The sequence below is a fragment of the Gavia stellata genome, chromosome 4 (genome assembly GCF_030936135.1).
Source record: "Gavia stellata isolate bGavSte3 chromosome 4, bGavSte3.hap2, whole genome shotgun sequence".
NCBI lineage: Eukaryota > Metazoa > Chordata > Aves > Gaviiformes > Gaviidae > Gavia > Gavia stellata.
In genome coordinates, this window is record NC_082597.1 from 52,306,742 (window position 1) to 52,329,016 (window position 22,275).

Here is a 22,275-nt window from a genome sequence, read left to right on the forward strand (position 1 = left end):
AGTATAGAAATGGACTGTGGTAATGTTTTGCAAGTTTAATTTGCTACACTCTTATTTAATTTGTATCGTCTTTCCAAAAGAATGTACAGCAACATCGACAGACCTTGGCTTTCTTATTTTAGAGAACTAAACATCCCGATCACCTTTATACAAGTCCTCTGATATCTGTGGGATTGTTTAATTAAAGTTGTTTCTTGATGTCTCAAATCCTTTTCTGTTAGCAAGAATAGAAAGTTAACTAAATTGTCATCAACTAAGTGTAGAACTTGCCATCTTCCCACTTAGTTTGCACTATCTTGAACTCTTCGACTTTTGTATTTTGCTTTACACAAATCATACCAAAGCTGGAATTTATTGTACTATACAAACAGCCAACTCTGTGCAATATGTCTCTGTCCAGAATAGTAATTACATAAGCAGGAGTTTGTTGCTATGCTTAGGAAAGCTAATTCATAGGGGAGATCTGGAGAGATCTACAGAGCCAGGAGGAACCTGCATAAGATGACTGTTACAAACTTACAGGTAATAGAAATGTTGGAGAAGTTCTCCAGATACAATGATTTTCAGCAGGTAGAAGGAAGTAATTCTGCCCCTCTACTCTGCTCTGGTAAGACCCCACCTGGAGTACTGCATCCAGCTCTGGAGTCCTCAGTACAGGAAAGACATGGACCCGTTGGTGCGGGTCCAGAAGAGGGACACGAAAATGATCAGAGAGATGGAACACCCCTCCTCTGAGGAAAGTCTGAGCGAGTTGGGCTTGCTCAGCCTGGAGAAAAGAAGGCTCCGGGGAGACCTTATTGCAGCCTTTCAATACTTAAAGGGGGACTATAAGAAAGGTGGGGACAGACTTTTTAATAGGTCAAGGGGTAATGATTTTAAACCAAAAGAAGGTTGATTCAGACTAGATCTAAGGAAGAAATTTTTTACAATGAGGGTGGTGAAACACCTGAACAGGTTGCCTAGAGAGTTTGTAGATGCCCCGTACCTGGAAACATTCAAGGTCAGGTTGGACGGGGCTCTGAGCAACCTGATCTAGTTGAAGATGTCCCTGCTCATTGCAGGGGGGGTTGCACTAGATGACCTTTAAAGGTCCCTTCCTACCCAAACCATTCTATGATTCTATGATTTTGGCCTGGTTTATAATACTACTGTAAAAATAACTGAAATGAGAAGGAAGAATAGGAGGAGAACAGGAATTGGTAAGCACAGTCTGTCTGAAGATGTAGAGTATTCTGGTACAGAACCCAGAACTGAGAAGGTTCCTCAGCTGAGCCCAATGAAGAAATAAGACTGTTTTGGTCACTGTGGGTATTTTTGCTGATTCTTGGAAGAGCTTGACTGAAGACCCATATCCAAATTAAGCCACCCATGTTTCAGGGAAACCAGGACAATGGATATAAGCCTTAACTTGAGGAAGGAAGAGGAACCTCTGCAGATTCGGTACAGAAAGACCACTTCCCTTGCAGAATTACAGTTTTCTTACTAAACATTTGCAATTTATTTATGGAAGATTTGTTGCACATGATGCAAATTATATTTGACATACTCTTAAATCAATGTGTTATTTGTTAAGCATACCATAATGATGTGTTAGACTCACTAAGGCTTTAAAACAGGATCACATGGCTTTCTGAAAGAAGATTCACTTTAAGTGGATGAATGATTTATTTGGTGAGGCAGTCTGGCTACTCTTATGCAGGAGATAGATTGTATCATTGTAATGCTTACTTTGATAGTAACATTGATTGATCTGTGTGTTGTTTCTTACAGGTTAATAAGAAGATCATACCTTGAAATAGCACTATTATATTTGCATTTTGCTACAAATAATGAGGATGTGTTACAGACAGATAAGATGGTGCCTTCCAAATCAAACGTATGTTTTCTATCTTTTGGGTGGTGGCCTCTTCAAAGCAGAAAATATATTTCTGTTAGAACATTGTGCACCTTGCCAGACTACTACTTACAGTGACTTATAAATCATACTGATACTGAAAATCCTACTAGCAAAATCACACAAAGAAATCACATAGTACAGCAGTAGAATTTTATCTTGTTTGATGTTATTTCTCATGTTTATTGCATTGAATGATAACATTTGAAATATTTTTCTGTAAGAAATAGGAAGAAACACAACCAACAGTGTTTTCATTTCTGATTATGTACTAATTAATTTTTACCTTGCAAAGAAAACATAGCATTCAAACCTGGTCTTTAAGTGATAATATTTATACTTTAAAGATTTCAATTTTTCAGTACAAATATGAGTGATAGCATGAGAAATATAAAAGGCTTTAAGCACGTTAAAGTGGCTATAAACCATAGATTCAAAGCGTAATGTGCAACGTAAGAGAAAAGAGGTAATTAAGATTCCAGAAAATGGAAAATTATAGCAAAACTGTATATAGTAGTGACCATAGTATGAGCTGCTCTGAGAAAATTTTTACAGGAGCAGCTAATTAGTATGCTCTGGATAATTTTTTTCAATTTTAGCAATTAATCCATGGATTTACAATCAATGCTGATTTTTACAACTTGCAAATAAAACAATAATTCTGTAAGTAGGAGGACTTTTTTCTATCTTTAAAATGTATTTTACCATAATACATTTAGAATCCTAATTATGAACTGGTGCATAATTTTAGACCTCTTCTGGAGAACCCTCTTCTTGTCCTGAGGAGGTTCTGCAATCAGAATGCTACAAAGTACAAGCCTGGATTGCAGTAAGAGCAGCTACACAGGTTAGTGCAATATTCTGAAGCGGTAATTTTTTTGTATTTTTAATTTCACCTTCTGCTACTTACACAAGCAAAAAAGACAATGCCAACAAGACAAGAATTAGGGTTTCCTGAAATTTCTGGCATGGGTCTTATTTGAGGAAATTAAAATGGACACTGTCTGAGTAATGCATATAATCTCTCTTGGACAGATATGACTCTGTTTACATCAACTTTGATTCAGTGCAAATAAAACAGCACACTGCCTGATATGTGTACATATATATTTGATATGTGGGTAGACATCAGTGGCATCCAGGTGAAGATACCTGATTTGAAATCACTTGTGTAGTAATTAGGCTGTCAGCAGTAATGATTTATTTAAGTATAGTATGTACCATACGTCAGAGAGAAATAGAATATTTTCCTGACTTTTAAATACATAGTATGTTGAGTAATTAATTTTTTGTCATCATCTTGCTACTCTCAGTTTTAAAAATCTATATAAATATTGTAGTGAACTGGTTCTGAATAAAATAAATATTATTTTTAGGTCAGTGAAGCTCTGCTTGCTTCTCAGCTATTAATTGGAATGAATACTGTTAAAGAACACAGCATGAAGGATGCAGTGCAACAGAAAATCCCAGAATTTGCTTCCATGGATCTTCTTGCTTCATACAGAGATTTCTTATCTGGTATTCCTTTATACTTAGTAATATTAGAACATTAAATAACTAATAAACTATATATGCCATGTAATCTACTAATACATTTAATATCTAATTTTCATTTATGAAAAATTGTAAGACAAATTTGGAAAGTAAAAGCAAAATCCTTGTCCTGCATTGCAGGACAAAATATTGAGTAGACCTAATGGGTCTTTAAATATCAGCCTGTGCATGTGTTCAATAGGTTAAGAAAAATTGCATTGTTTGCATACTGTGGCACAGAAAGACAGAGTGCACATACTGCCATACTTTTAGAAAAATGGATGGAGCTTTGTCACAGGACTTCCCCAGACTTCTAGGGCAGGTCTTGGCCCCCCTATCGGTCATCACTGCTTTATTTTTCAAACATTGATTTAGAACAGATTTTTTCCTTAGGTATATTAGCTTTTCCTTGGAGATTTTCAGTTTTTCTTTTGATTTTGCAAAGACATGTTGGTGTTGAATAGCTTGTCTCTCCCTGCCTCCCCCCCGCCCCCAAAAAAAAACCAAACCAAAAACCCAGCCCCAAACAACCAACCCACCAAAACCAACAAACCCAAACTCTTGCAAATTATCTGCCTGGGTACTGTATTCTAAAAGTCAAAGTCAGTATAGTAACAATTTTCACTGTCTTTCCAGTCCAATGGATTATCATTTAAAGATGCTTCCACTAGCTTGGTAGAACTTTGCCATTGCCTGATTAATTTTCAACCTCTGCATTTATTTTACAACTAACAGAATTGATGAAATGGAAGTTTTTGATTTGAAAAAAATCGGTGAAACTAGGAATTGTGGGATAATGGTTGCCAGATGTTAAATAAACACTAAGGCAAAATATCTATATTTATTTTTAAACTGGGAAACATTAATTTAGTGATAAAATTTTGCTTCAGTGCCTTAATTTCAATCATCCCAAGTGACTGACAAAGATTGAATTGCTCTGCCTGATAGTTGCTGGCAAAGCTGAGCAATGTCTGCTTACTGTACAGTGTTCAAACATATGTGTTTTGATTGGTTTATGAAAACAAGTGTTGTATGCTAAGACCTTCCATCAATCTGATTGTTTTGTACTAGCTCCATTTGCTTATAATTACAGATCATTTTTTCTTTTAGCAAATGCAGCAGGTGTTTCTCCTGATAGTTCTATTAGGCAATACAAAGAAGAATAGAAAATGTAGAAAAGCAATAGTAGGCCAAAATATATAAAGGTAAATTGAAATGGAAATGATCAGCACAGCATGGTAAATATTTTCCGTAATACCATTAGTGAAACACATTGTTTAAGTTTCATCTATAAACAATGTGGCCATTTTAACTAAATTCTGTTTTTACAATTGACAGTTAAATATCAGGAATAATGGAGGCATTCAGATTTCTTAGAAGCACATATAATTATTTTCTGGAAGTTTACTATTAGGAATTACTGTAACATAATGTTTGTTCAATTTGGAATGAGAAACAGACCAGAAGAATTGTGTAAGCTTTTGAGACAGGCATGTACTAATACAGTGAAAAAAAATATTGCATATAATTAGTGATATAGTGATAACTGTAATGATATTTTTTTCCCTCTTTTAGCAGAACTATAACTTCTAGGCAGCATCAAAAAAAAGAAAAGATTTTTTTAGTCCATAGTCAGGAACACATTTTATTGATAACATGCTTAATATCTAAAAGGGACTGGATTGAAGCTAATAATAAACATTTCAGAGTACCTAACTCTTCTAAGTTCAGGTCAATCTAATTAGGAAGTTCAACTGCTGTTGTTATGACTGATGATTCCTAGTATTGTTTCCATGTAGTAAATATCTGCTATTAACAATGTATAGAAATAATAGTTTTATATTTAAATTCAGAGAAGGAGAGAGCACCTTGCTCTCTACCCCTTTTAGCTTCTTGTAAGGACCAGTCAGATTCCTGGCCATGATCTGAGAAATATTTTCTTTACTAGTTCAACTAGTATTAAAGCAGAATAGCAAGAATTTTCCTTTTATGAAAAACATGACCAGGTTCCCAAGTTACATTTTTAGTTACAGATTAGTCAATTCCAACACAATGCAGAAATGGCTTTTGAATTGCAACCATTCACTTAATGTGTATTGTTGAATCGTTCTTGGATTTGCAGATGGATACAATGTTGTCTCTGAATGTCCCACAGCATCTTCTGCTGAAAACAAACAAATCATACAAGACAAGCAGAGCCAAAGTGAAGGAAAAGAAAGTCTTGCCACCAAGGCCAGCCAGAAGCATGAGATAATAACATGGGTTCACATAATTCGCTACCACAGTTATTTAAAAAGACTTAATAACACAAACCTTCTATTTGGTATGAATTTTTTCTTCCTTCTAGAAAACTGCCATAGGTGAGATATTGTTCTTGGGGGCCAACAGTGTCGGATTCTAAGGCCATCATCTGAGGTAGTCTCATTTTGAGTTCCTTTAAATTCTTCACTGAAATCAAGATTTATGTCAGTTTACAAATGTTGTAAGTGAAGCTATTACTACCTTTTTTCATAAGCCTTCATGATACCAGGAAAAGCATCCCTCAAAACTTAATTGCTATTACTATGTCTGAAGTATTTTTTAAGAATTCATAAACTATATTTATTTTTAGTTCTACATGCATCAGCCTTAAGTCACATCAGAAAGAAATCTGTTCAGTTTGGGAGCCTGCTTGTGAGAATTCAGTGTAGTAAATGGGAAGTCTGAGCATTATTGACTGTGTTTTGACTAAAACCCCAGATGTTATGTACATACTTGGTTTATATCACTGTAAAGAAAAGATGGATGATGCCTTTCAAACAGAGTAAGAATCCATTAATTTCAGGGCCCTAATACTATGCATCTACATCTGATGGCCAGCTGCTGGATGTACAAGTGACAACCTGATAGTTTAGCATAGAACTAGATTGTACATATAAGTGCTGCCTAGAGAGAAACCTAGCAACTCTGAAAATCATAATTTCAGAGAGGGTTGGGTTTTTTCCTTGCAGCACCGAATGAAAACAAAGTATTCTACCTCACCACAGAAGTATAAGGACAGTAAGGTATCTGTAAGTAGGTGTCAAAATGTGCATGTATATCTCAGCTGTAATTACCAATGATGGATCCTAGGGAGCGACTCAGCTGATCAGCCAAAAATTCCAATACAAATAGCATAATCTAGTAATATTTAAGGACAATCAGTGTAATTGTTGGAAATGCATTTATTTGCTATTGAATAAATTTACATATTTTACTAGATTTTCAAAATTTATGAATACTGAGTAACTGTAGAAAATTGACTTTTTAATGGTAAAGGTGACGTAATAAAAATGTCTTTTCAAAGCTGCCCCTAACGCAGGACCTGGATCATTTTCTGCAAGAGATGGACACTTCAGTTCTGTATTTGACACAGGCATTGTTCTACGCATAGCAGAAATGCATTCCTTTCTTAAAAAACATTTGTTTGAATATTCAATGTGTTGTCTTGAGAATTTCCCAGAAGAGCTACATGAATTGCCACTTTGTAGGCCAGCTGGTTCTTCAAAGGTACTTATTTTCTTACTGATGTTTCAAAAAGATGTATTATACTTGCATTGCACTCAGATTCTTGCTAGTTCCAATGGTGATATTTCTGAGAGCACTATAGGAGAATGGAATTTGTTATGCAGAGGATCAGTGCAAAACCAAAATACTGTGCAAGCAGTGAAGGACATAGTTAACAAATGCAAATACCTTGTGCTATTTATTCCTGCAAAAATCCCATGCCTAGTGTATTTAGACCCTAGAAAATTAAGCAGAATGATATTTAAGAAGATTTCATTGTTAGTTAATTAAGTTGGCTCTGTTATTTGGTAGGACTGAGGCTTTTAATCTTGTAGAGCTCCGTGTTTCATACAAAAAATGTCCTGATGTTTGCTTTGTAATTTGTATGTACAAGCCTCTATATTGTTAATTTGGTCTATAATAAAAACATGATTTTCAAAAAATATATTTTCTCTAAATTTGTTGATGGCCTTGTGTGCCAATTTTTTTCACTGATTATCGGGTGGCTAGAAAATCCATCTCTGGCTTGCCTATTTGAGCTTTCAAATGTAGGCAGCTCAGACTACATTACTCAGAGAAATCTTGAATTGGAATTCTGGAGTCTATGCTGACCATGGCATACGTATTGAATATTGAGTGGTAAAAGTCTTTGAAGATTCAATGTAAAAATAATTGTCTTCAAAGATTCTCCATCCCACTTCTCATATTAATAATTATCCTAATACTAAAAAATTAAAATGACAGGTTACTCTTTATGGTTTATTTTTAACCTATTATGGTCAGTATTAGATGGAGACAGGGGAGCCTTGAGGACTGAGAACTTGTTATCTTATAAAAATGAATTAAAATACTTTTGTGAAAGTAGCTCTTCTAGAGCTGGTGAACTTTCTGCAGTGTTGGACAGCATATCATTACTCATTTCCCAACAAAGAGCTGACTGTGCCACTGAATAAATTGTAAATATATATGTGACATTTATAACAGCCATCATACATCAAAAATTATTTTACTCTGTCTGCTCTTCTTTTGACATAATTAGTATTACACTGTTCTAGAATAATAAGCTTCAGAGCTCACTGTCATATTCATGACAGGTGCAAGCTGCATAATCATGTGTTAGCTTCACTGTTGTAGACAGCTAACAAGCATAAAGCTCTTACTTTTTTTAATTCTAAGCTTCATTGATTTTTAGCACAACATTTTTAGAAGCTTTAATTATTCAGAAAGGTGTATAAGTTATTTTGAAAAATGTTACTGTAATTTGATACTGGGATTTTTAACAGTACAAATAGATATAATTTTTGAAGGAATGACTTTTATGTACAAGGTTGTTCTGCTTAAATGTGTCTTTGTAATTCTATTTTTGACTCTTGAATTTTTTTTCATCTCTGCTGAACAATGCATCCAAATTACATTAAGAAGACTATAATTAAAATTGTGTGCCCTATTACATTTTGCATGTTTGTATTTTATTCCACTCCATGACAGTATGTAGGATTGGAAACACTTAACTAAGAAAGTTCGTTGTTTTCAAGCTTTCAAGAAAGTTGAATAGATAAGTATTTATGTATGTAATTCAGCAGCCCTCCAGTTTGACAAGAGCAGTTGTAATATCCTTCCTCAAAAAGATTCAATATGATGTAAATAACAAAAGATGCAGTTCAGTGAAAAAGAAAACATACCACACATTTTAGGAAGAAATATATGTTGTAAAATGGACTTTTAAGAGCTCTAGTTCAGGGGCATGGCATAAATTAGGTTGTTCCCACCTCCATATATGTGTTTTCTCATAATTTTGTTCACTCTCCATGCGAGCAGGAGAGTGGTTGATTCATTGCCAAAACTAAAGTCTAAGAGCCGAATGTAGAAGATCCTTGTAGTAGGTGGCTGATCCATGCACACCTCATGGCACACCATGGGTTATGGCCACTGTTATCACTGCCTCAGTGTTTACAGTCTATGTGGCATGGACCATCCCCAGTTAATCATCCCATGCCATACTGAAGTCATAGCCATATGCTCAAATGCATGACTTCAGTATGCATGACTTCATCTTTACCTTCACTTCTACTGTATTTTGATGTGGGATGGGAACTGGCTTTATGAATTAAGATTATGTCACTGTGAAAAATCCATCTTCTGCTCACCTGGATTTACTGCCCTGTATCAGTCATGAGCTGTATTTTCTGAAAACAGAGTGGGTAAAATTCTCCAGGTTTTTTCCGCAATGAACATTCAAAATTAAAAAATAACTAACTCTCCACGCAACTGTTTTCAGTGTCCGCATTTGGAATCGATGGAGACACTAACAACTTTTCATATAGCTTCAGCATTCCTCCAAAATGTCACTGTTTGGCCTCCTCTGTCTTTGCAGATCTGCATAACACTTTAAAAAGTAGAAATGGTATGGCGTTGTTCAGCCTTTACATAAAATATTTTACAATTTTAAAAAAGGCTTTTATTCATGAATGAATGTTGGTTGACAGTATTCCTCCATTGCCTCCCTGGTAAATGACGGCCAAACAGTAACTATTTGATGAATAGCCTGCTAATGTTCCATATATATTTTAGTAAATATGACATATGACAAATCCTCACAAATTAAGTGACTGAATTTTCAGTAGGCATCACCCTTTGTTAGTTGCACAGCTAACAAGAAAACAAATAGGTAAACATAAATAAAGCATTAATTTAGCATTCAGATTACTATTTTAATTATCAATATGCAGGGCAGAAAAATTCCTTTTTCAGCACTAAATTTTGTATGGTCAGCATGTCAAATAACATCTTTTAGCAAAAACCGTAATGCCGTAAGGAAGATAAGTCAAATGTAACAATCATTGTGACTGTAGGTGTCTCTAAGCCAGCCCAGAGGTCCTTTGCGTTACCTTCAGAAATGTCTCATCGTGAACTTTGAAAAGCCTTAACTTGGTAAAATGGACATCTTTTAAAATTACCCATTTATCTAAATAAGCATATATTTGTGTAGGAGTGAAAGTCATACCGATTCTAGTAGACACTAGGTAATAACAGATTTTGCACGTTACACTAGAAAAATACAATTTAAATTTTTCTTTTGTGTTTCAGATATCTCTTGAAATAACTGGAATTACATCAAAGATGTCACACGTGAGAATAGCTTCTCCAGTTTCTGTCATCGCAGAAGCAGTCAGTCAGATGGAGAGTAGGGCAGCAAATGCTTCAAATAAGGAAATTAACATTCAGTGGTACATTCCTTCTCTGGCAAAGCCATCAAACTATACAGAAACTAAGGTATAACTACACCAAAGCAGTTCCTTAGGTATTGGAACAAATTAAGTCTCATTTACAATTAGTATTTATGTTATGACTGATCAGCTTTTTAATTGAATTATCCATATGCTGACTGGCAAGCTGGACAGCAGCGAGCTGAGCTATGTATTTACTCTGCCACAAACCTGCTATGCAGGACAAACAGAAAACCCTGACAGTTTTTTGGTTGCAGGCCAAAGAGACTTTGTTGAGCATATAGAGCTTCCAGGCCATGTTGTATTCATGCCTCTTGCAGGTCCTTGATGTCTTTAAGACCTCCACTCTGTTAAGTTTGGTTAGAGCTGACCAATACATTTAAACATTACCGTTTGGTGGGATGCTGTCAGAAAAGCAAAGATACTCATATACAGGGAAAATGGGATTTTGTAAAACTCGTTTCACTAAGAAATCAGACTAAACATGAAAGATGAGAGAGATTGGAGGGTTGCAGGAAAGCAAGAGACTAGGACATGGAATTTGTTTTGTTTTTGAACAAGGGAACAGCACGTAGGTAAAATTTCTGCTACTGCAATAGAAATCCATGATCTCCAAACTTTTTGGCGTAACAGATCAGTGTCAAAATTTCTACTAGACCCTTTTCATCTCTATTAGTAAGCTGATAGAAGCCCTGTGAAGTTTGTGCAAATAATGTACTTTTCAATATAATTTTGCAGGTTACTTTAGCATGACCTTACAGATCATTAGAGATCCAGAGACAACTCTTGAAAACAACTAATATATGAATGCCATATTCTTGACATTCTTCATACAGTCAAAATATTCAGCTACCACTAGGAAGCATATTTTCAACAATAATTGCAACTTAATTCAATGAAAGATGAGAACATTCTATTGCATTTTCTTGTGCTTTTATATTGATACAGCTTTATTAGATTGGTGATTTATGTGCATTTCATGGATTTAAAACTAGTATGATGACAGCCATGCACAAGGCCATATAGCAAATGTAACTAATTACATAGGGCCTTCAGAAATTCAGTAAAAGCCCTCTGTTCAGCCTACCTGAAGTTGGAACTTTGGACATGAGCATAAGTGGGATTGATTGACCAGGATCAGGACAAGACTGGGATTTTGTCAGCAACTCTATAGGGTATAATTAATTTTCAAACCCATATAAATTATATCCATAATTAAATTGCTCTAACACCTATAAAAACTGAGTATAGCACAAATTCATATAAGGCCACACTTCCTCCCTTTTTGAAAGTCAGTTATCTAAGTCTTCATCAGTACATTGTATTTCATAGTTATTATAATGTAGTATCAATGAAATAGCTCAGGTCTACTATACTATACTATACTATACTGCGTTACAGCTTACCTATTCCATCTCTTATAGGTTTTGCTGCTTTATGCTTATAATACAAAGCCTGTCAAGATTAGCAACATCAAGATTTTCAGTTCAATGTCTACGTTTTCAGGCCACTTGTGGATTCCGTTGGCTAGGTAAACAATCACTGACTTTATCCTGTTATTTCATGCCTTATTAAAGATCAGTCGACCATTTAGGATGAGAGAAAATAAAGTACAAAATATCAAAGAGCTGTAAGTCTTTAAAAGCATTCATTTTCGCTTTTCAGAGATTTTTCACTGTAAAAACTGTAAGTTGTTGTACACAGTGTTAAACCCCTCCAAACATATGCCTTTTCAGTACATTAGCATTTTAGTTTTGATTCTTAAAGAACCGAGTAACACATGCTAATTATATTACACAGGCATAGCAACGTAAGAAAACGCTAGCAAATCTAAGAAGCAGTCCCAGCAGTTATTACCATTCTTTCACTGGATCAGCTACTTTCTCCATCCCATATTACAACTCTGAGCATGCAACCATTCTTCTCAGCTGTAGCCCCAGATTCAGCCCTTCATTTTAGATCCTATGGTGTTTTTCATTACTTCTTCCTTGTCATTCATTTAGCCCCAGAATTTTTGGAACTGCTGCGCAGGTGGAGGGGAAGGAATAATGGGCCAAGAAGAGTTGCAGCCCCTGCCACCCAGCTTGTCAGCCTACCTTGTGCTGGTTGGATGAGAATATCTTTCTTAGAGAGGCATACTTAGAATACTACTTCTTACCATTTTTAACGTAAAAAGCTAACGCATTACATATTTCCACTTTCTTTAATGGAAAACTTCTTTTTATAAAATTAAGAGATCAGTCTTTAAATGAAAGAAAATGTAGAACCTAATCAATATCTAATAAAAACTAGGTCAGTTTAAATATAATCTAAACAACAAATATTGTTGTTTTATAACAGCAATAACAAAAAATCTTGTCTTCTTTCAGAATTATTTCTTTACGGGAGAAATTATCTAATCTGAAGCTGCAAGTTGAAATATTGATGCAAAGTTCTAAAAGCTTGTCTTCAGCTTCAGAACCTACAAGTTTTCTTGAACAAAGTGAAACTTTGAAATTAATTCCTTCAAAAAAAACCAAAATGAGTGTTGCAAAAGTGCATCTTGATGAAACAACAGAAGTAAGTGAAAACAGTTCTGCTCTTAAATATGTCGGACAGTCTTTTATTTAAGATGTCTGTTTTGGGGAAATAAATGACAGGTGACTTGGAAGGAAGACATAAAAGATTAAAAATCCCTCACCCCTTTCAAGAAATGTTGAAATATTTTCAATTTTCATTTAATATTTAACTTTTTCTTTTCCTTATACATTGCTTGTCACTTTACAAAAATATCAGGTATCTTCAACCTTCCACTTGAAAATAAAGGCTACATCTTCAGGTACATAGATTTGAAAATTGATGCCTAATTTATAGTAATCTACACCTGAAAATGCTTGGCATAGTGTTAAATTAGCATGATGATCAACCCCAAAGTACTTTTTAAAAATCAGTTACACATCTTCAATGCAAAATGGGCAGTGATGGTTTCTGAAATAAGAACCTTCTAATAACATTATTGAGAGAGGACTAAAACTGGCAGTGAATTTATTAATTTATTTTGATTTTCTCTATGCCACCTTCCTCTTTTCTTTATTAGCAAGGCTGAATATGGTCCGCAACCAAATAACGCCCCCCACATACACACACAAAAGAGGTGATTTCAGAATTTTCCATGTGGTCTGTTTGAGATAATGTCATTGGAATAGAATGTTGCCACAGCATAACCGCTGCTTGATAAATGCCAAGGCAAAATAGACATTTATTTCAAAGTGGGAGACATTTATCGTGTGACAGGATTCTCTTTGTATCTATTATATGAAATGATTAATGATGTAGAGGCTGTCATTTTGTCTGATGGATGCTGTGAAACAGTGACAATTGTGCACTGTGCCATTATTATGAGGCTGTATTTTGACCAGCTTGGAGAACAAATAATGTTTTCACCAATCACAGTGTTTTCAGGGCGGTAGACAGAGCTGTCCTTTAGTGGGTGTATCTGATTACCTGAAGGGTTTTGCTCAAACTTTCATTAGTATATGTCAGTAATTGGAAAAACAATTTTTAGAATACTAATAAGATTAACATGCCATGCATTATACATGTATAAATATCATCTTGTTAGAGTGTTTGTTTAGAATGTCTTCAGTAAACACATAGCAAAAGTACACTCGCTTACTGGGTTTAATACCTGAGCCAGGGGCATTTTGCCTCAGTAGAAACTGCAAGGTTTGGACACTTGTGTTTGTACAGCAAACACAACGATTTGTGTTGCAGAGAATTTATATTCATCAGCTAAAGTTTATTTTGCTGTGAATTTAACTAGAATAACCCAAAACTTGATTGTTCTGAAAAATTTTGTAAAGCCAAGCCATCTGTTAGCTTATGAGAGGACACTGATAGTACAGCATTAGTTTTTTCTTCTTTTATACCATTAGGAAATGGCTAAAATGTGTTTATCTGAAGTCAAAGCACTGCTGTCTGTTGTTCCAGCTCCGTCCTTGCCATTAACTGAGGTATGCTATTCTTATTAATAGTAAAAATATGTTTTCTAAAATAAAACAATTGTTTGGTTGAACTGAAACATGGATTATACCACTAAGTATCTTCACATTTTTTTTTCATACATTTGTTGGGCTTTCTGTCTGTGTTTTATTTTACAAATAAAATACAAATATGCATGATTACAAATTGTGAGTATCTTCACTGTTCATTACAGTCACCTTTTTATACATAAAAAACCCTATTAAAAATGAACCTCACTCACAATAGGTTCATCTGGTTTATCCACCATTCTTTGGTCATTGTTTACACAGACTTAAGTGAATTTCCATTATGCAATTGTTAAATGCAATTGCCTTCCATCCCTGTGTTTTTACAGTTATTCAGGCTTTCCTTCTATTTTCTTTAGCTTTCTCTGTCTTGGCCATGACATGTCCGTGTCTTGTCCGTGACATGCCATTTTTTTGTCCATGCTGTTGTATTCACCCTGTTACCCGGTTGTAGTCAGTATCCCAGAGGAGACTATGGGAACTGGCCCATAGCAGGCAGCAGTAGTGTTCAGTGTTCTCAGCCACCCTAGGGGGATCAGGAGAGGACCACAGCTGCCAGGGCTCCAGGAACTCCAAGGAAGATTTTGGAATCCACTGTAACATATCAAACCCCCTACTAATCCTCATATACCTTGCCTGTAATTGTTCACAATGGAATGATAACGGATAAGGCATACACTGTACTCTTACTTTCCAGTCACGTTGCTCTTCCTACCAGAAGAGAATCCAGAGTTTTATCTGGGAACAGTTTAGCTAGTGGCCTATTACAGAAGAGACAATCTGTAGTCCTGTCCAGTGCATCCTGCAGCCTGGTATCTAGGAATACATACTTCCCTTTTATATATATCGCACCATTCTTGCCACCCCTTGTTATCCATCCTGAAGGTCTCTCCCAAATGACTCCCAGACCTTCATATCACTCAATCTGGCTTTATCAATGCATTAAAATATGTAGATTTTCATTCTGGAAAGCTATACTTCTCACAGGCCCACTGAAATATCTTCCATGGTATAGAGATTTGACAGATACCTAAGGAAAAGTACCGCCGAGCTTCCTTAGAATCACATTGATCTCCTGGACCTGTTTTACATTCTCAGAATCTCTCCTCACTTTGCCTGCTTCTTTCTTTGGGTCTACGATGAAAGTGAGGGAGCACATTTAGTGGTGTCCCTCCAGTAAGAATATGATGTTAACTGCTCTGTTTTATTCTGGCTAAATGACACAACAAGCTCTAATGTTTCAAAAGGTAGAACAATGGGCTTTTCATCACAAAGTTTCAGGTATAGCCTTCAAACTAAGATCCTATTAGATATGGAAGATTTGGTTGAGCAAGTGAAGCCTAATCCTTCAAGATGCTGAGTATCTTCATTCTTCTCGAAGCCAACAAAACTTGCAGAGCATTCAGCACTTTATTTTTTATAGCATATTTCTAAGTAGTATTTCCAAACTTTCAAATAAGTTGTATGTGTGCATTACCCAGTCTTCTTGGCTACAGTTGGAAAGCTCAGGGTGGGATGATGTATACCATAGGGTAGTACATTCCCTTTATTTTTAAGCATGCAGGAGAAGGCAGCAGATACGTTGCTTACACATAGTTTTACATCATTTTTTCCCACCACACACTTTGTTGTTGCTGATCTTCTTGTTAATTAATAGGACAAAGTCAGTGCTAATTTGTGGTATTTTTTTTCTCATTCTCCGAGCTGTTACACTTTAACTCCTACCATGTTTCCAGCTTCTCTTCTTTGATTCTCTTTTTTCTGTCCATGTGTCTTATGGTGTTTTTGATTCAGCACTGAACTATATTTCTAAGTGGAAAAAGTGTGTTTTTACTGAATTATTCATTTAAAATTATTTGACTGTTCATGTTTTAAGAATAAAAATTGATCAGCCAGCTTGTTTTTAAAGCTATTTAATGAATAACTATGTTCTTGAGGGAAATAATAAAGCATAGTGTTTGCGAATTCCAATCTTAAATTTATCAACAAAATAATTGCATTAAAAATTAACCTCTCTAGCTAGCTTGTTCCAAGCTTCTCTTCCTTTAGTTAGTTTTTCTTAATATCTAAATCAGATAAATAGTTCTCCAAGTCCAATGGACATACAAACCAGTTTATCATTGCCCTCTGTTTCACCTTTTACAGTTAGCTCAATTCTTTCCACTTCTTGTCTTGGGAAAAGCCTTCCAAACTACTAATCGTTTTTGCTGCTTGTGTCTTATATCTGCATTTTACCTACAGATGATCAGGATAAACTTTGTGAGCAAGACTGTTCACAGACATTTCGTCCCCTTAATCCTGTTTTACTAGTTTCCTACAACAGATGTCATTAACCACAAATTTATATTGAGGCAATGAGTATTTCTAACTTATTCATTGGTTGTAGGTCAAAAATCTGGCTTTAATTTAATTTTATTTGTATATGTGTACTTTTTGGTACCTATAAGCTTAATAAAATTATTTATTTGGGTTTTTTTCTCCTGTTTTTCAGATCCCATTTGAAGTTAATTTGCAATCAATAGCAAGTTTGGAAAATATGTTTGATCCTGCCAATGGATGTATAATAACTGAAGAAAACCTTTTCAATTGGATCATTTCTCTGTTTCCCTAAATTCTGTTTTTGCAATAACTTAAATCAGTTGCTGTGTGCTGTAGATTTAGACTTAAGTTCTGGTGCTAATGAAACAACCTCATTAATCACACCAGGATTTGGTTCCTAATGTGTTTTATAATTTTCATAATATCTAATTTTTTTTAAAATTAATAGTTTTAAAAATTAAAATAAATTTTAAGGAATTAAACGGATTAAAAGTAGTTTCTTAACAAGAGGATTAAAAATTTGATTTATTAAATCATCTATAATTGAGTGAGTTTGTTGGGGGTTTTCTAGCTTTTCAAGAATTTCTTATTGTTTAGAAAAGCTGAATGGGCTTGTAGCCTTCTAGCATCTACTAATAGATACTGCATTTTCCCTGAAGTTTTATTCTTACGAGCAATTTTTTAATTGCTTTTGCAGTTATCAAAAGTTGCTTTTATTTTGAGGTTGAGAATTTTTTTTTGGCCTAAAATCACCACTGAGTTTGTTCTTTTACATTCAATTTGGAAACTAGCATTACACATCACAGCTTGTTGAGGGTAAAAATGGTCCTTTAGATGTCTCCATAATTTCAAAGCATTTGTCTGAAAAAAAAGCCAGTTTAAAAAATAAAAAGGTACTATATGGAACATTTTTAGACATCACTCTAAAATGCTAACAAAAGCTCTTTATGTTGTCAATGTTGTAAATATTATTTTAAAGCGCTGAAGAAACCCTACTGAGTCCTAACAACAGCCACCTGAGGAAATATGCTTGTCCAGTGTTAGAGATGGGGACTTTGACACAAAAAAGTGAGTTAGTTGAACAAGGCCACACAGGAGAGTGCAGTAAGATCCAGGACTGAGTGTTCATGGCCCTTTGGTTTTGCTCACATCACAAGGCCAGGCACTTCTTCGCTAGTTGCAATAATTTGTTTGCAACAAACAGCAAAAAACCCAGGATGTTTGGGCAGGAGCCCTGTGAGACTTGTCCTATCACTCACTATGCATCCCTGTAGCCATGAAAATTCAGGAATAATAGTTACCATTCCTGGGTTCATTTTATGTGAAAAATAAACAATTGGGTTGAAACACCAGCCCCTTTTGCTTCAGTCAGGCTCTCACTGTGTTGTAGACCAGTGATAAAATGATAAAATATTTTGAGCTGTTTGAAAATTGCAGATTTACCTTGGCTTGTGCTTTTCAGAGAAATATTACCTGGTTTACCAGTGAAGTTTCTTTTACGGAAGAAGAGAGAGATGTAAAAGATTCAGCATAATGTGTATCTTAAATGTGATCAGTAACAGGAAGAAATGGGGTTAGGTTTTCTACTATATTTCTTTAGTCCTATGAAAGAAAGAATACTGGATATATTTGTGTCATATGTAGCTTTTTAAAAGTTGTAGTATTTTTTATTTTGTCTAGCCTTTTCTGTAAAGCTGTAGGTAGTAGGAAAATCAGAAGGATTATGATACAATGATAAAAAGAAAGTAAAAACTGAGTAATTGATAGGGAAGGTATTTTAAAACTGAGTTAGAATGGTTATGTAACTCAACTGCCTAACAGCCAATTTGGAGGAGATTTTCCTTAGCATTATTCTTTCAGTTAAAAGAATTTTTTGTTCTGCAGTTCTTCAAAAAGCAGGAAAGATAAAAATTGACATTACTCATTTTTCTTTTTCAAGGAACAAGTAGAAAATTGCAGCTTTTCCGGAAAAGATATTCAGGCTTTCCTTGTGCTTTGTAAAAAGTATAAAACCTTTCTTTTTCTTTTTGGGGTCACCTTGAGGATTATCATAGGACTTTTGTGCAACTTAATTAATATTTGTAAAACACTCTATAGCATCAGGTGAAAATGGAAGTAAAGTTCTATTACAGATGAGGTGTTTCTTCAGTGCTGCCAGTCTGGACCTTATTATAATTCCTATACTTAAAAGAGAAATATTAAATAAAATGCTTTACATATGAATTTAAAATACATTACACTTTCTAAGATATCTTTGTTGAAACAAAAATATTGTCCTACTATCTCCTTTAACACAACACAGGAAAATAATAACATTTAAATGGATACAGTTGACCTCACTGTATCCATAGCAGCAGATTTTACTCTCATGAACAGAGGATTAAGTATTCAATGCAGGCTTCAGGAGAAAACATCGGAGAAAACATTTTTCTTTTAGCATATAATTAAACTGTTTAGTTAAAATCTGCTTCTAAGGAAGAAAGCTCATATCTGAACGTCTGCAGTAATTGCACAGAAAAAAAGCATAAAGCTAATTGCAAAGTAAATTGCTGCTTCTTTTATGTATTATAGTAGTTTGGGTGGGGTTTTTCCTTACCCTTGAATGCAGACTAAAGCTTTCAATATGTGAGACTACAATAAATTTGTGTCGGCACCATGCTCAATTAAGTTTCTATAGAATACTTGTCTGTGTCACTGTCTCCAAAATTAAAAAGGAAGAGGGGAAAGGCACCTTCTTTTGTTTCACAGTCTAAAGTGTAAGGGAGGGCCCTCCTGCTATGTGAAGGTCTGCTCTGTGATCTACCCTGTACAACAACGCCAAAGGGCTACTTACCGCCTTGACAGCTTTGAACCACTGGCATGTTTACCAATTCTTTTCAGATTTTAACTGAAGTATTTCTCCATTCCACATCTGTGAAAGGAACGGAAAGTTTCCCTATCTGATAAGTTCTGGGATGGAGCAAGGGGGGAGAGCAAGCGAGAGCACTGTGGGGACAAATTGAAAGGTTTCTGAAATGAATGACATTTTATCTTCAGTGCATCCACTGGATAAGGGACAAGAAGGATCCTACAGGGAACTAAAGAATAGTAAAGACATTGTTTTTTTTTTTTTCTTAATTCCTTTGGTATTGTCTGTTCTGTGAACTGAATGAAGTAAGCATCCTGAGAACAAAACCAGCTTCTGTTCCTGTAAGTAATAACTGCATCATCAAGAATGTGCTAGGGCTCAAATTGAAATTGAACAGGGAGCTTAACATTGACAGGTCTGAATGGGTTTTAGAATACTTCATTTTTCAAATACTGTTTCAATACAGTTTTTAAGTTATATTGCTGCCTTGATAGAGTTGTATATTCAAGGCATTCACAGGATTTGTCTCATGCCTACAAATATATAGCAACCTGAAATTATTTCTGGTTAAATTAATTTTATGTGGAAATTAGTAATTTCACACAGATTTATTCAATTTTATGTGACTGGTTTTAAATTCCACGACAGCTCTAGCTCATGCTCATTTTTTGCTTGGCCTAAGTATTTATCCAGTTTTTGGATGACATCAATCTAACAAAATAATCCTAGTAATTAGCCTCACTATGCCTCAGTTTCTTTATCTGAAGATAACAGTAATCCCTGCATCAGTGAGGGATTTGAAGTTTTCTGCATCAACATTTGGAAAATATTTTCTGATCCTTGAATGAAAGAGGCAGGCAATTTAAGTTATTGTTCAACTGAAACACAATGTAAAAGGGATAGTCATTTGTTTCCAAATCCATTTTCAATGAAATCCAAGAAGAAAGATTTTTAAAAAGAATAATGATGAAACTAGAATTAATTGTTGGAATTACAGGCTAATATGTTGAACTGATTAAGCCAGCAAAGAGTTCCATTTATGTTTGCCAAAGATTTTCTTTGAGTTAAAGATACTTAGTACATCATCAAATGAGAGAAGTGAAAATATGAAGCATAGGTTAATCTTTAAAATAGAGTGGGTGAAAGGGTCCAGAGGCAAGTGCTGAAGTCAAATATTTACCACTGCAATTTAATTTTCCACTTTGAAACCCCAGAGATAATTAGAATTAGTCTCATTTGTCTCCCATGTCAGCATGATTTAGGATTCTACTTAATGTGCAAGGGAAAAAAAGTATGTGTTGAAGCAAATTACACCAAAAATCTCAGTGTCACGCAGTGGAAAACCAGAATATGCTACATAAAAAATCATCACAAGGCAATGGATCTGGCTCTATAGACTATCTGGGCTGTTCTCAGGACAGCTGTGTGGAAGGTGGAGCTCTGTAAAGAGTCAGTGCACCTTTAGGGCTGGTTTAGCTCCTGGCCAGACATCCAGAATTGAAAAGAACATTTCAGCAGCCACCAAAAAATAACAATGTCCTGGGCAAAACTCCTTGCTTCTTGGCAGTCATGTGTTCTCCTCACCAATGCCCAGAGAGGGTCGGCATAGGAGCCTCTAATGTGGGTTTTCCAAATGTGAGAAATGCAAGTGCCCGATGGCCCTCACGGCTGCTCTGCAACATGGGAGCAGAATGAGGACTGTGCTTCATGCTTCGCACCTGCTGCGTCCTGAGCCTCTGCTTCTCAAGGCCTCTGCTGTCCTACCAGGACTGCATTTCTCTGCACTGCATCATTATATAGACCAGTTGCGATTTCTTCTCAGAGGTAGGAAATTGACTGGACTTTCGCATGTTTTAAAATCTGAATGTGCATGCAGCAAAAAGCTTGATGAAAAAAGTGCATCCTGCACTTGGAAGATGGAAGTTCCTTACTTCCTGGTGGAGTGCTGTACAAAATCATTGGTCACATGCTGTATACTTGGCTGAGATTGCCAGAGACAGGCCGATTTTCCTCATCTGGAAAGCTCCATGAAGAGGATTTCCCTTTGACCTGCAAGGCACAGGTTCCCTCCAAACCAGTTCTATCTGTCTCAGGCGTGAGGGAACTTTCTCGGGGAGTCTCTTTTACAGCCTTGCCCAATTGCTCGGAAAGCCCTGCCTTGCGCAGGTGGTCTTCATCCTTTCCCGTGACAGTGCTGCTCTACTTTAAGAATTGGGTTTCTTGCTGCAGTCCTTTCCCCAAAGATGAGATACCAAGATGTCCCAGTGGTTTCTTATCAAGAAGAAACACAGCACAGTCACTAGCATAAAAAAATGCCAACAAAGACCCCAGCAGCAGGAAAAACTGATTTAATTCAGGGGGTGTCACAGAATGAAGCAAAAAATGCTGGTCATGTTTACTTAAAAACCCAAAAATTTCTAATTCTTCAACTTCAAGGCTTCAGGGCTTGGAAGGCAGGTACTCACCTAACTGTCTATAAACATAGTTACACTCCACAGTGAGGAGATATAGAAAAAAAGCCAGAGGATATTGCTATGGGAAAGAAAAAGCTTTTTATTTTATATATTGCAGATATACAGAACAGAATAATGAGTATTGGCGTTAGAAGTGAAACATGGTTGGTTTAAAAGCAAATTAGGACAGTAAAGTGGAGTGGGGGTAGAAGACTTGTAGGAATGCTGTAGGTCCCCTAACACTCAGATATCTGAGAAGACAGATGATAGATGATATGACTAATGATTGGCTAATGAGGATGAATAGATGCAATAAAGACATGATCCTCATTGCTGCAGGGAAATAAGAGTAGCATTTTGTGTTAACAGTGACATGAGTTTCCTTCCTGATTCTGAGTTCACTTATACAGACTACAGCTGAAATGAACTTGGAAAATCAAAACTTCAC

The 22,275-nt window shown here is 35.5% G+C and overlaps 1 protein-coding gene across 1 annotated transcript in view; it reads left to right on the forward strand.

Moving 5' to 3' along the window:
• The window catches only part of CFAP54 (cilia and flagella associated protein 54), a 117,527-nt gene extending 100,709 nt beyond the window's left edge, over nt 1–16,818 (forward strand). The window contains 10 exon segments of the mRNA XM_059817033.1: nt 1,771–1,876; nt 2,646–2,741; nt 3,271–3,412; nt 5,550–5,750; nt 6,753–6,955; nt 10,040–10,225; nt 11,604–11,710; nt 12,549–12,738; nt 14,094–14,171; nt 16,699–16,818. Coding sequence (XP_059673016.1) covers nt 1,771–1,876; nt 2,646–2,741; nt 3,271–3,412; nt 5,550–5,750; nt 6,753–6,955; nt 10,040–10,225; nt 11,604–11,710; nt 12,549–12,738; nt 14,094–14,171; nt 16,699–16,818 — 1,429 coding nt within the window.
• The last annotated feature ends 5,457 nt before the right edge of the window (nt 16,819–22,275 follow it).